Below are 13,553 nucleotides of genomic sequence, written 5' to 3' on the forward strand. Positions count from 1 at the left end.
TTAAGGAACAGGGGAGCAGTGGCTTGTCCAATATGCTAGATGGCAGCACACCCAGACCAGGATTCCCACAAAATAACTGCAAAGCATAATGGGAATTGTAGCCCTGTGTTGGGTTCCGTCGGGGCTGCCAGAGGGAACTGTTGGGATTGGTAATTCCTATTTTAGAAGGCTTCCGAATGACCTGGAAGTGCTTCCATCGGGGTATGGTCTGGCACCAGAAGTACTCCTGGGTCCAAGATAAAAGAGGGCACACTGTCACTTCCAGGTGAGTTTTAGCTGGGAGTGGAGTCAGGCAACATTTGCTTGGGAGGAATGGAGGAAAGATGACAGATTGAAGAAAGAGAGAATTTTATTGTGGGGTGAGAAATGCTTATTTTGTTAGAGTTTGGCACAATAAAAGCTGTTCTTCTTTGGAGAACTTGTGTCTGTGTGGTTGTGTCGGGTGTTTGGGGAGCTGGAGCCCTCCCTGTTGGCCACAATATATACTGTATAGATAGAATAGATAGGTGGGATCATATTTATGTTGAAAAAAACTATTTCTCCTCGATGCATTCATCGCATTCTTTCAACTTTTTTCATCAAATTTCTGATACACCTCTATACATGATTTGTGGGTAACTATATCTTTTCAAGGATTAATCAAACCTGCCTTTTGGTTTTGTTTATTTTCAGATTTTTTTATAAAGTATAACCAGTTATGTTGTCATCTTTTACTTATGCTTCTAACGAGGCCTTGTCATTCATCCATCCATCCATCCATTATCCAACCCGCTATATCCTAACTACAGGGTCACAGGGGTCTGCAGGAGCCAATCCCAGCCAACACAGGGTGTAAGGCAGGAAACAAACAAACCATCCCACCGCAGGGCATACACACACACCAGGGACAATTTAGGATCAGCAATGCACCTAACCTGCATGTCTTTGGATTGAGGGAGGAAACCCACATGGGGAGAACATGCAAACGCCACGCAGGGAAGACCCGGGAAGCAAACTCAGGTCTCCTTATTGCGAGGCAGCAGTGCTACCACTGTGCCAGCCTTGTCATGGAATCATACTTAAATATTCTTGCATTTTTGCATGGACTCTTGTTTAGGTACAGTTTCTGTCTTAAAGAGAATGCTTCTTGAGCAATTTCCTTTGTTTTTAAACTTTCATCTTCTGCTTCTGAACTTTTCTCATAAAAGATGTTCTGTTCTGTTTGTCGTCTTTGGCACCAGTAGCCATGATTCCTTTTTGACTACTGACCTGGCCTGTCTGACTGCTTTGTTGAAATTTGCCACTCGTATTTTTCTCTGCCTAGCATGGCTGTCCAAAGGATGATAACACATATGAAATATCACAGTGCCTGCCATTTAAAATGACAAAATCAGTAGGCACAGATTTGTTGCCCTGTTCTGGAGTTAAAAAAGGGATCTCCTGCAGTCAGGGTGAAGATCATTCTTGGATTATACATGATGTGGCCAAAAGTATGTGGACACCCCTCCAAATTATTGAGTTCTCCCCATGTGCCTTACTATTTATAACACACTAAAGCGGATGTGTCGTTTAGACATACTGTATTAGCCATCAAAAATATTGTATATATTAGAATCATAGTGTGGGCTGAAATAGAGATCATATACCCTGCGTAGATTCACTGGTAGGCATTTGCTCCATGGTTTTATGCAGATGCCAGTTAAAAAGATGAATGCAAAAAAATAAAAATATAAAGCTTAGTCCCTAAAACCCAGCAAAAATTACTTTTGCTCCCATCATGTAGTCAAGCATAAATCCATTGTGATGTCCCCAGTAGCTCAGCAGCAGCAGCTGCACACATATGCTTGAGGGAATTTGTCATGTGTTGTTAGTGCCATGTAAGAATAATCACATTGCTCTGTACTTTACTCATGCCTGCTTTTTTGTTTTTAGTTTTTTTAGTGCTAAGTGGGTTTGAGGTGCCATTAGACTTATTGAGGGTGTAACAGTTTAGCCGTCCAGTTAACAAGATTAAAGTTGGTTTGTTTTATGTTTAGGGTGCAAGAGATCCTGGGTTTAAATTCTGCACAAGATGACCTCTTGTAAACAGACACACTTCTACAACTAGTAGTTAAAACACTGAACTGTAAACTATGAAATTGCTGTAGTCAAATACTGTATATAAAAAAAAGATTATTCAGTTGACTAAGTGTAAAGTTTTTAAAGCTGTATTCACTGAAATGGTAGTACAAAGTAGAGGAAAATTCTGACTTCTATGTCCAGCCATGCAACAAATCATCGCTCTCCTATGCCATGAATAATTATTATTGTATATTACAAAGCCTGATTTTATGTAGTTTAGGATCAACAACATGTGAGGCACATTAATACAACTGTTTAAAGTTGAAATTGTTTATTACAGTTACAATTCTGGTTACGTACAAGATTGAAGGAAGATGCACACAGGTAGATTACATCCTATGCAGAAGAGTCGATCTGAAGGAGATTGAAGACTGCAAAGTGGTGGCAGGGGAAAGTGTAGTTAAGCAGCATAGGATGGTGGTCTGTAGGATGACGTTGGAGATCAAGAAGAGCAAGAGAGTGAGGGCAGAGCCAAGGATCAAATGGTGCAAGTTGAAAAAGGAAGACTGCAAGGTTGAGTTTAGGGAGGAGGTGAGACAGGCACTGGGTGGCAGTGAAGAGTTACTAGACAGCTGGGAAACTACAGCAGATGTAATAAGGGTGACATCTGGAAAGAGGAAGGAAGAAAAGGAAACCTGGTGGTGGAATGAGGAAATACAGAAGAAGAGTGTTCAGAGGAAGAGGATGGCAAAGAAGAAGTGGGATTGTTAGAAAAATGCAGAAAGTAGACAAGAGTACAAAGAGATAAGGCGCAAGGTGAAGAGAGAGGTGACGAAGACTAAAGAAAAGGCGTATGATGAGTTATATGAGGGCTGGACACTAAGGAGCAAGAAAAGGACCAGTGGACTACAAAGAGGGACCGAGCTGGGAAAGATGTGCAGCAGGTTAGGATGATAAAGGATAAAGATAGAAACATACTCAAAAGTGAGGAGAGTGTGTTGAGCAGATGGAAAGAGTACTTTGAGAGGCTTATGAATGAAGAGAACGAGAGAGAGAAGAGGTTGGATGATGTGGAGATAGTGAATCAGGAAGTGGAATGGATTAGCAAGGAGGAAGTAAGGACAGCTATGAAGAGGATGAAAAATGGAAAGGCGATTGGTCCAGATGACATACCTGTGGAAGCATGGAGGTGTTTAGGAGACATGGCAGTGGAGTTTTTAACCAGATTATTTAATGGAGTCTTGGAAAGTAAGAGGATGCCATGAGGAGTGGAGAAGAAGTGTACTGGTGCTGATATTTAAGAATAAGGGGGATGTGCAGGACTGCAGTAACTACAGATGAATAAAATTGATGAACCACAGCATGAAGTTATAGAAAAGAGTAGTTGAAGCTAGGTTAAGAAATGAGAAGATTATTAGTGAGCAGCAGTATGGTTTCATGCCAAGAAAGAGCACCAGAGATGCAATGTTTGCTCTGAGGATGTTGATGGAGAAATTTAGAGAAGGCCAGAAGGAGTTGCATTGCGTCTTAGTGGACCTGGAGAAAGCATATAACAGGGTGCCTCGAGAGGAGCTGTGGTATTGTATGAGGAAATCGGGAGTGGCAGAGAAGTACGTAAGAGTTGTACAGGATATATACGAGGTAAGTGTGACCGTGGTGAGGTCTGCGGAGTGACAGATGCATTCAAGGTGGAGGTGGGATTACATCAGGGATCGGCTCTGAGCACTTTCTTATTTGCAATGGTGACGCGCAGGTTGACAGATGAGATTAGACAGGAATCCCTGTGGAATGGGATGTTTGCTGATGACATTGTGATCTGTAACGAGAATAGGGAGCAGGTTGAGGAGACCCTGAAGAGGTGGAGATATGCTCTAGAGAGGAGAGGAATGAAGGTCAGTAGGAACAAGACAGAATACATGTGTGTAAATGAGAGGGAGGTCAGTGGAATGGTGAGGATGCAGGGAGTACAGTTGGCAAAGGTGGATGAGTTTAAATACTTGGGATCAACAGTACAGAGTAATGAGGATTGTGGAAGAGAAGTGAAGAAGAGAGTGGAATGGATGGAGAAGAGCGTTAGGAGTAATTTGTGACAGATGGATATCAGCAAGAGTGACAGGGAAGGTCTATAGGACGGTAGTGAGACCAGCTATGTTATATGGGTTGGAGACGGTGGCACTGACCAGAAAGCAGGAGACAGAGCTGGAGGTAGCAGAGTTAAAGACGCTTAATTTTGCATTGGGGGTGACGAGGATGAACAGGATTAGAAATGAGTACATTAGAGGGAGAAGGATGCTAAGGATAGAGCTGCCATGGAAGAGTAAAAGAGGAAGGCCTAAGCGAAGGTTTATGGATGTGGTGAGAGAGGACATGCAGGTGATGGGTGTAACAGAACAAGTTGAAGAGGACAGAAAGAATATGATCTGCTGTGGCAACCCCTGATGGGAGCAGCCAAAAGAAGAAGACAGTTACGATTCTGAGATTATGCTGCTATTTCACAGGTTGTTCTTCTACTCTGATTATATACTAAATCAGGGGTCGCTAAGTCCGGTCCTGGAGGAACACCGTGGCTGTAGGTTTTCATTCTAACCCTTTTCTAAATGAGTACCCTGTTTGTGCTGCTAATTAACTTCTTGTGAATTCATTTTAATTCAATTGTTTTTTTAAGATTTGTTCCCTGAATTTTTTCACCGTTCCTCTGAATTGCTTCATTTTCTTCCTTAAATTGCACCCATTTTTTTTGTAAACATGTGATTGCTATGTATTGATTGTAATAAAATTAATAAAATAAAAAAAAAAAAAAAAAATTGCACCCAAACAGAAATGAAATGTGAAGTGAGTGAGCCAACAGAAGACCAGCTAAGTTAGGGCCTCAAACTCCAACCAATTTCACTCCAATCACTTGCTTAATTAGGCGCAGATTCTTGTTATTTAAATCTGTTCTTAAATTCCATGGCTGGTTGCTGCTCTTATTGTGTAATAGCATACAAATTGTTGATTTTCTCCTTTCTAAGCGAGCAGGTAAAATGTTTTGTGGACCCAAGCAGATCAACATTCATTTTTTTTCAGATATTGTATAGTAAACACCAGGGGCCTCATGTATAAACGGTGCGTACGCACAGAAATTTTGCGTAAGAACTTTTCCACTTTCAAATCGCGATGTATAAAACCTACACTTGGCGTAAAGCCACGCACTTTTCCACGGTACCTCATGCCTTGTCGTACGCAAGTTCTCCGCTCGGTTTTGCAGACTGGCGGCACCCAGCGTCAAAGCAGTGCTACTGTTCCTGTGTGGTTACTCCTTATTTTCCTGACGGCTTTATAAATACACTGAAACTAACCTCATATTGTTTATTAGTGTAATGCATCTGATTGTAATTAACTTGTAACAATATAATGGTCCAGGGAACAGCCATAGTATTCCAAATACCATAACTGCTTTAGCGTTGTTACTTTCACTGCACCTTCCTCTTCTTCTTCTTCTTTCAGCTCCTCCCGTTAGGAGCTGCCATAGCGGATCATTTTTTTTCATATTACTCTCACTGCACCACTCAGAGTATTTATATCACTTTATCTGAGTGTGAATCACAGCAGCAGCTGATCAGAAAGAGAATTATCAGGATACAACTTCAAGCACACACTGTCTCAGCCACGGCAAAACATTTCAAAACCTTTCCTGTACGGACCTCACAGTTCAGAAACAGTTTCATCCCAAGAACTTTAAATGCACTCAATCAATTGCTCCTTGTAGAACTGTTAGTACTTATGAGTACAATCACCCCACTGTAAACTTGCACTACAGTTATAATATCGCACAACCTGAGCCACTTTATAAAGCGCGTATTTACATATGATGACGATATCATTTTTAAGATGAAATGTAGCAAAATATGTTTATTATATTATACAGATAAAACTTTAACTTCATTTAAATAATCTATATTCTTCACTGGGATTGGCATGAAAGATAGAATAATTAAACACGTACTACGAAGATATTTCAATGTTCCTTAAACGTTTTGAAGAATCGGTTCTCTAAGCTTACAGATGGCTTAACGTCTATTACAGAGCTGATTGTGTGGTGATTGGGTATTTGAAGAAAGAAAAGCAAGGACTGCAGTGGCGGCTACGCCAATATATATTGAATATAAAACAGAAAGAGAAAACAACAACACAGCTAAAAACGCAGCAACTAATTTCGGCAAAAGTTAAATGCTTGTGTCAAGAGCACGAGGCAGCTATGCAGTGTCCGCAACGGACGTGGCCATCTGCCGTGCATAAGATACCATATTGACATTGGAGGGCGAAGGAGCCACCGATTCTTTCTCTGCCCAGGGTCACCACAAGCCTAGATCCGCCCCTGAGTACTGCTGCAATAAATGATTTCATCAAAGGTCGCACACAATCACTGCGCCGTCAAACCCATGTTTAATAACGTGCTTTAACTCCTATCATCATGAAAATGACATCACGTATACATCTCAGTATTTTAGTTATTCAGAGAGCTGTAATATCATGAATGTAATGGATTCTGTGTCCTGTCAGAGGTAGACAGCTGGTATAAGTAGTGATTCACACACATAGAGCACATAAAAGATCACATACAAAACAAAGCATTTAACGTGCTACTGTAATTACGATGCGATTTGAGAAACTGGTTAATTAAACGATTTTAAGATGAAGTTTATGATGTTCTACTTTAATGACAAAATAAACTACGTGATTAAAGTGGAAATTTCGAGATTGAAGTTGACATTTCGTGCTTTTTCCCCACTGTGTGCCTTTTTTCTCTGTACCCTAATAAGCTTTCATATGACACTCAGACAGTGGGCTACAACTCGGCTTTTCACGGCGACTTTGATATACGACTTCTTTTTTATTTCTGGCACTGCGCGACTTTGATAATGTGAGCTTTCAAGTTTCTCCAACACGCTATGTCACTCGATCAACTTCCTTTTGTTGATTATACCATGGTTTATTTGAACAAATAGTATGTTTTTCCTTTGCCTCCACTTGGTATTCGCTGAAATTCTTATGTTTTCCCCCGTGCTTTTCCCATTGTCTTTTCACAGAAGGCTGAACTTAAGGGCGATTTATATTGATTTGCATATTCAAAGAGGCGTAATTCTGGGAGGAGTTGGGGCGTTACAGAAAGCGCATGCACGAGCGTTACTTTTCACGCTGACCGGGATTTATGTAGCAGAAGAACGTGGAAGTTGGAGTGCGCGCAGATTCCTGCATCTAGATTTTTCTGTGCAGAAGCACATTTCGGCATTTGTGCTTACGCCATGTTATAGTGCGAGTTCTACGCACGCCATTATACATGAGGCCCCAGTTGTTTTGGCTCATTTTGTATCTCATTATTGTCCGGCTGCTAATTAAACACAAAGAAACAATTAAGGGGTCTGAGTCTTCAAGTGCAAGTCAATAAAAATGAATTCAAAAGAAGTTAATTAGCAGCAAAAATAGGTCACTAATTAAGAAAAGGGTTAGAATGAAAACCTGCAGCCACGGTGATCCACCAGGACTGGAGTTGGCGGCCCCTGTACTAAATGACATAAATTGTTCAATCTCTAGACTTTTGCCTTCAGCAATATTTGGTTCCCATTATTTCTATATAGTGCACTGAAATTAGATGCAGTACGGTATTGAGCGCAGTAAGCTCCAGAAAACAATGCCATTACAATTGTTAAACTTTTAATCCATTGGCTATTATAAAATTCTAAATTTAACTTGATAGTTGTGTTTATTTACCCAAATGTTCAATAGTTAGCTACAATACATAACTAGTGCTTATAAATCTTTGTAGAAACTCCAATTTTGCATTTAATATAAAGTGCAATGTTACAATAAAATGAGTTGCCCGTTTCACTGAGGGTTTCTGGGGAAGGCACTCAAGGACTGCTTAAGAAGGAGAGAAACCAGATAGATGGGTAAAAAGGTTAGCAATAGCTGCTGATTAAGCTTCTGCAGAAAGCACTGGAAATAGAAAAGGAAAAATAAATTCATGTACTGATTTGAACAACTGAATGGTGCATCTCAGGAGAGTTTCGGTGTGTGGGTGGGTCCACTCTAACATGTGCACTTTTCTAAAATTATTGGGTGGTTGCATGACATTTTAACTTCTTTCTTTCACTTCTCTTTATTGTAAGATGTTGTAGGCTGACATGTGCAAATTCACAATAGATGTGAATATTATTTTTGCAACCTGGATTTAGATGTGATCCCAATAATTTTGATCTTTCTTGTCTTTCACTCCATGTCTTTTCATTCATTAGAACAGTAAATTAGCTTGTCACTATAAATACTTCATCCATTTGCAACACAAACAATCCGAAAAGTACACAACACTCATTGTTTGTTACATTTTTGTTGGGTATTTCAAATGAATGATTTATTAGACTTTCCCCAACAGCTTAATCTCTCATATTGGAAATGATGGTTTATTGTTCCAGCATGCCAGGATGATTTTAACAAGCTATATTTCTTTCCTTGCAGGAAGCTGGATGCTTTCATATATGATGCTGCAGTTTTAAATTACATGGCAGGGAGAGACGAGGGCTGTAAGCTGGTCACCATTGGCAGCGGCTACATATTTGCCACGACAGGCTATGGGATAGCACTGCAGAAGGGTTCTTCCTGGAAACGGCAAGTGGATCTGGCTTTGCTGGGCCTTGTTGGCGATGGTATGCTATAGCTGGCTTTTTAAAAACTAAAAGTTTGGTAGTTTACCACTGGATGTAGGAGAATCTCTTAATTATCATCAGAACATGATTCACTGAGTCAGTGCCCAAGGCACATTCAGGCATGCAGAAGCCAAGCGATTCCAGGAGCAGAGATGACTCTCTTATCTGCAGCCCACACACTGCTAATGAAGCTTTGCACTTTACTGCTCTTCATAAGAAATGTGATGTTGTTCTTAATCACCAAAAATATGCTTACTATAATTGGGCCTAACTATCTATCTATCTATCTATCTATCTATTAGTATCTTTCACATCTATCTATCTATCATACAGTATATAGTGCCTTGCAGTATCTATCTATCTACCTATCAATCATATATAGTGCCTTTCAGTATCTATCTATCTATCTATCTATCTATCTATCTATCTATCTATCTATCTATCTATCTATCTATCTATTATATAGTGCCTTTCACATCTATCTATCTACCTATCGATCATATATAGTGCCTTTCAGTATCTATCTATCTATCTATCTATCTATCTATCTATTATATAGTGCTTTTCACATCTATCGATCTATCAACCTATCTATCTATCTATCTATTATATAGTGCCTTTCAGATCTATCTATCTATCTATCTATCTATCTATCTATCTATCTATCTATCTATTATATAGTGTATTTCATATCTATCTATTTATTATATAGTGCCTATCTATCTATCTATCTATCTATCTATCTATCTATCTATCTATCTATCTATCTATCTATCTACCCTTAATGTTTGTATAGACATCCTGAACACATAGCAGTCTCTAATAAATGTGTAATAGATATTCAGTAGATATTTGTGGACACCTCTAAAACTTTATTACTGCTAATGAATAGATAACTTTAGTCTATTTCTCGGAGGTTTTAATAGAAAAGTGAATGCATATGGCAGTCTATAGCAAGCAAGTAGTAGATGCATAAATACTGCATGTGATGATTTTTTTTTGATAGAGGAACTTTCAATTTCAATCTTTATAGTGCACAATATAATAAACAGACTTAGGGAATCCAGGCAAATGACAAAGCATAAAGGGTGAGGCCCAGAACCATTTCTGAATGTGTGTGATCCCCAATTCCCATTCCCCATCACTATCTTAAAAACATTTTTTGTCGGTCAGCACCATTCACCACTGCATCCACAGATGCAAGTTAAGGTTTTGCTATACAAAGCAGAATCCGCACATCAACAATGTACAAAGGATCATCTGGGCTTGGTCTCATCTGAAATGGAAATCTGCACAATGGAATTGTGTTTTATGTTCCAACAAATGGACATTTCAAAAAGATTTTTATGAAAAAACAACCATCACTTCTCTAGAAAGGGGAAAGGGACCATCCAAGCTTTTATCAGTGTCAGGTCCAAAAGCCAGTGTCTGTCATAGTATTGTGGCATGTCAGTGTCCAAGGCATGGGAAACATGCAATTGTATGAGGGGCACCATTAATGCAGAAATACAGGAACACATTCTGGAGCAACAGTATGCTGCCGTCCAGATACTGCCTTTTCCAGGGACGTTCCTGAATTTTACAGTAGGAGAACATCAAACTGCATTCTGCCCGGGGTACAAGTGCATGGCTGCTTAAGCAGAGAGTGTGGGTATGAGGGTGGCCTCCCTGTGGTCCTGAGCTTTCTTTGATTGAGAATGTGTGGCTCTTAATGAAGCAAAAAATATGTCAATGTAGACCCCATGCAACTGCACAACTGAAGACATGCATAACAGATTCTACTGGGGAAAAGAATGCTGGCTAAGCTAACCAACTTGTGTTTTTAGTGCCTAAAAGTAAAGTTTTTAAATGAAATGGATATATGACATAGTGGCAAACACTTGAGTGTCACAACGTTATTGGAGTAGGCTGCAGTCTACATTTTGTAGTATATATTAAAAAAATAAGTAAATTTACAAGGCAAAACATAAAATAATGAGTTGTAGTTTTCTTCAGTGAAATTGCAAATCAGTTCTTTTTGTTTCTATTAGCATTTTCCATACTGTCCACAACTTATTTTAAATTGGGGTTGTATTTCTATACCGTTTTAACAGATGCTGTTATCTCAAAAGATACATTAATATGTCAGACAAGATTTACCCTTTGTTGCTTAAATTTATTTACAATTATATAAAAAAGAAATTATGTGTGTTTTTTCTGTCACGCAGATGGTAAATTAAGGGTGTAGCTGTAGCCTGCAATACCTATGACGTAGGTCACGTAATGCCCACAGCGTCAGTCACAAAACACCCTTTGAGTTAGATACTCTCTTACGACCCTAATCTTAACCACAGTGTAATGGGGCCCTAATGTTAACCATAGTCTAATGCAGGGCTCCTCAATCACAGTCCTGGAGGGCCGCAGTGGCTGCAGGTTTTTGTTCTAACCCGGTTGCTTAATTAGAGAGCAATTTTTGTCGATAATTTAATTTCATGGCTTGTTAGTGCTTTAACTCTGCTATGTCAGGTAATTCTCGTATCCTAGATATTCTTCCCCTTTCTAAGGAGATCATCCAAATGATTTGAAGGCTAAAATGGATGAGTAATTCTCAGTCCTTCACTTTTTTCTTTTCACTTTCCTTCCATTTAATTAAAACGTATAGTCATGATAAATACACACGGGTGTAGATGGTAACAAGCTAAATGGAGAAATGCTGGTCTCTTTTGTTGTTTGCATGTTATTGCTAATTAGGAGCAATTAAAAACCGAGAATACAGCTGTTTGAGACTAAAATAAGCAATAAGGGTTCAAAATCTTAACGAGTGAGACAACAAAAGTGAAGCAGAAGTGTTACTTGAACAATAAGGGCTTCTTATTAAGCAATTAGGTTGGAGCAAAAACCTGCAGCCACTGCGGCCATCCAGGACCATGATTGAGGACCCCTGGTCTAATGCGATGGGTGTTACGTGACTGACGTTGAGGGCCTTTCATGATGTCGGGGCGTTACATGACTGACCACATAGGTACTGTGGTCTGCAGTTACACTCTGTTGAAATTAAGTGGAGATTGTTAGTTTGAATATAGCACACAAGCAAACAATAAGCTGGTACGTATTTTTATCTTACCACAACTTGCCTCAAATTTGGACAGTTTCTCAAATTTAGTAGCCAAAATCCACGTGCACGGCCATGCCAACACTTCACTTCCAGTAGGCGGATGTGGTTTCCACCACGACTGCTAGATCGCATGACCAGTGCTTCCAATACGATCCTTGGTATCGAATATGCATCAGCTGGCATTGGCAGGATACATACACCATCTCAGCTGCATTCAGGCCGGAAGCAGTTTGAAGAGATTTTGCGACAGTCTTCTACAAAGGGTTAAGGGACACATGGGGTAATCTCCATTTGTACCTGAAACTGAAACATGTGCTCCAGAGTGCTGGTTTGGTAAGGGGCTAAAGATCAGCTCCTGGGGACTAAAATATTTGAAGTACAAATGTTTAAGAATTTGTGGTTTATAGTGAACACTTTTTATTATAAACAAAATTAAACTGTATAATGAAACATCAGGCTAACACCAAATTTCTAACTCTAGAGAAGAATACAAGTTGATAGATTCATTTCTGCCTAGTCAACATCAACCAGGACCTGACACTATACTGGTCTGTCTTGGGGAAGCAGGAGCTGAGTCTAAAGTCAAAACTCTTGGTTTACCGATCGAACTACAGTCCTGTCAACAAGTAACGACTGAAAGAATTCGATCGGGAGTACAAGCTGCAGAAATGAGGCTTAATTACAGAGTGGCAGGGCAGACATTCTGTGACAGGATGAGAAGCTGAGAGATTCGGGAGAGCCTCAGAGTAGGATCAAGAGAAATCAGTTGAGGTAGCTTGGGCATGTGTGACGATGTGGGTTCTGGCTCCACACTCCCATCTGATTTTGGGAACCCTTGAACCCACCACCGTCGGTAATGTCACCGATGAGCTAGTCAATGGAGGCAAACAATTGAGCAAGGGGTGGTGCAAAAAGTGAATAGGGCTTTTATTTAAAATTGTCCATCAAAACAAAAGTGCTCCAATAAATAGTGCAGTTCATTCAATAAATAAATACTTTAAGATGAAAATGTGGAGATTCAAAACCATTAGAAAAAGTCTTCTTAAAAACAACTAGGTTTAAAACGATCAGGAAGCTGTCTTTAAAAACAAATAACAAACCCGGTGCCTTCGTTTAAAACTAGCGTCCCACTAGCTTCACCCATCAGGGCCACGCAACAAGGGAGACGCTCACTCTGCAGCTGACCATCTTCCTACTACTGCCAGTTGCCTTCCCGATCCTTGGCTCCGGTCGGCTCCCACCTGACAGTGACTTGGGAATCCCATAATGGCCAAGGCGCTCACATTCGGGACACTGCATCCCAAGTCCCGACTCCCGCTACCGACTGCGGAGAGTCCTGCACCTTCCCGGTCACTCCCGCCCTGCCACAAACTTCTGCGGGCGTGACCACAACCACTTCTCCCAGGTGTTGGCCAAACACCTTCAGCCTTCAGCTGCCTGCGAGCGTTTGCTCGCCTCCTTCCTACTGCACTGATTTGCTCGCGTTCTTTCTCTCCTTCCTGCTTCCAACCTCCATTTCCTTCTCTCTACTCTCTCTCATTCTTTTTTCAATCCCCCAATCTCAGCCGCCTCGAGCTTTTTAAAATGACGCGGGCCACAGCAGCTGCAGCATTAGCCATGGGACAATCACGAATGTGGGCAGTTCCTCACCTGTGCACTCGGTGAGAAACGCCCACATCCTACGGATCGCCCCACGGCTCATTATGGCCCAACGACTCCTTGCTAAGCCGCGAGCG

General features: G+C 40.5%; 1 protein-coding gene across 1 annotated transcript in view; it reads left to right on the forward strand.

Annotated features, from left to right (window-relative positions):
- The window catches only part of grin2aa (glutamate receptor, ionotropic, N-methyl D-aspartate 2A, a), a 351,755-nt gene that overhangs the window by 319,296 nt on the left and 18,906 nt on the right, over window positions 1-13,553 (forward strand). Inside the window, 1 exon segment of the mRNA XM_039774586.1 lies at window positions 8,536-8,723. Coding sequence (XP_039630520.1) covers window positions 8,536-8,723 — 188 coding nt within the window.

The sequence above is a fragment of the Polypterus senegalus genome, chromosome 13 (genome assembly GCF_016835505.1).
Source record: "Polypterus senegalus isolate Bchr_013 chromosome 13, ASM1683550v1, whole genome shotgun sequence".
Lineage (NCBI taxonomy): Eukaryota > Metazoa > Chordata > Cladistia > Polypteriformes > Polypteridae > Polypterus > Polypterus senegalus.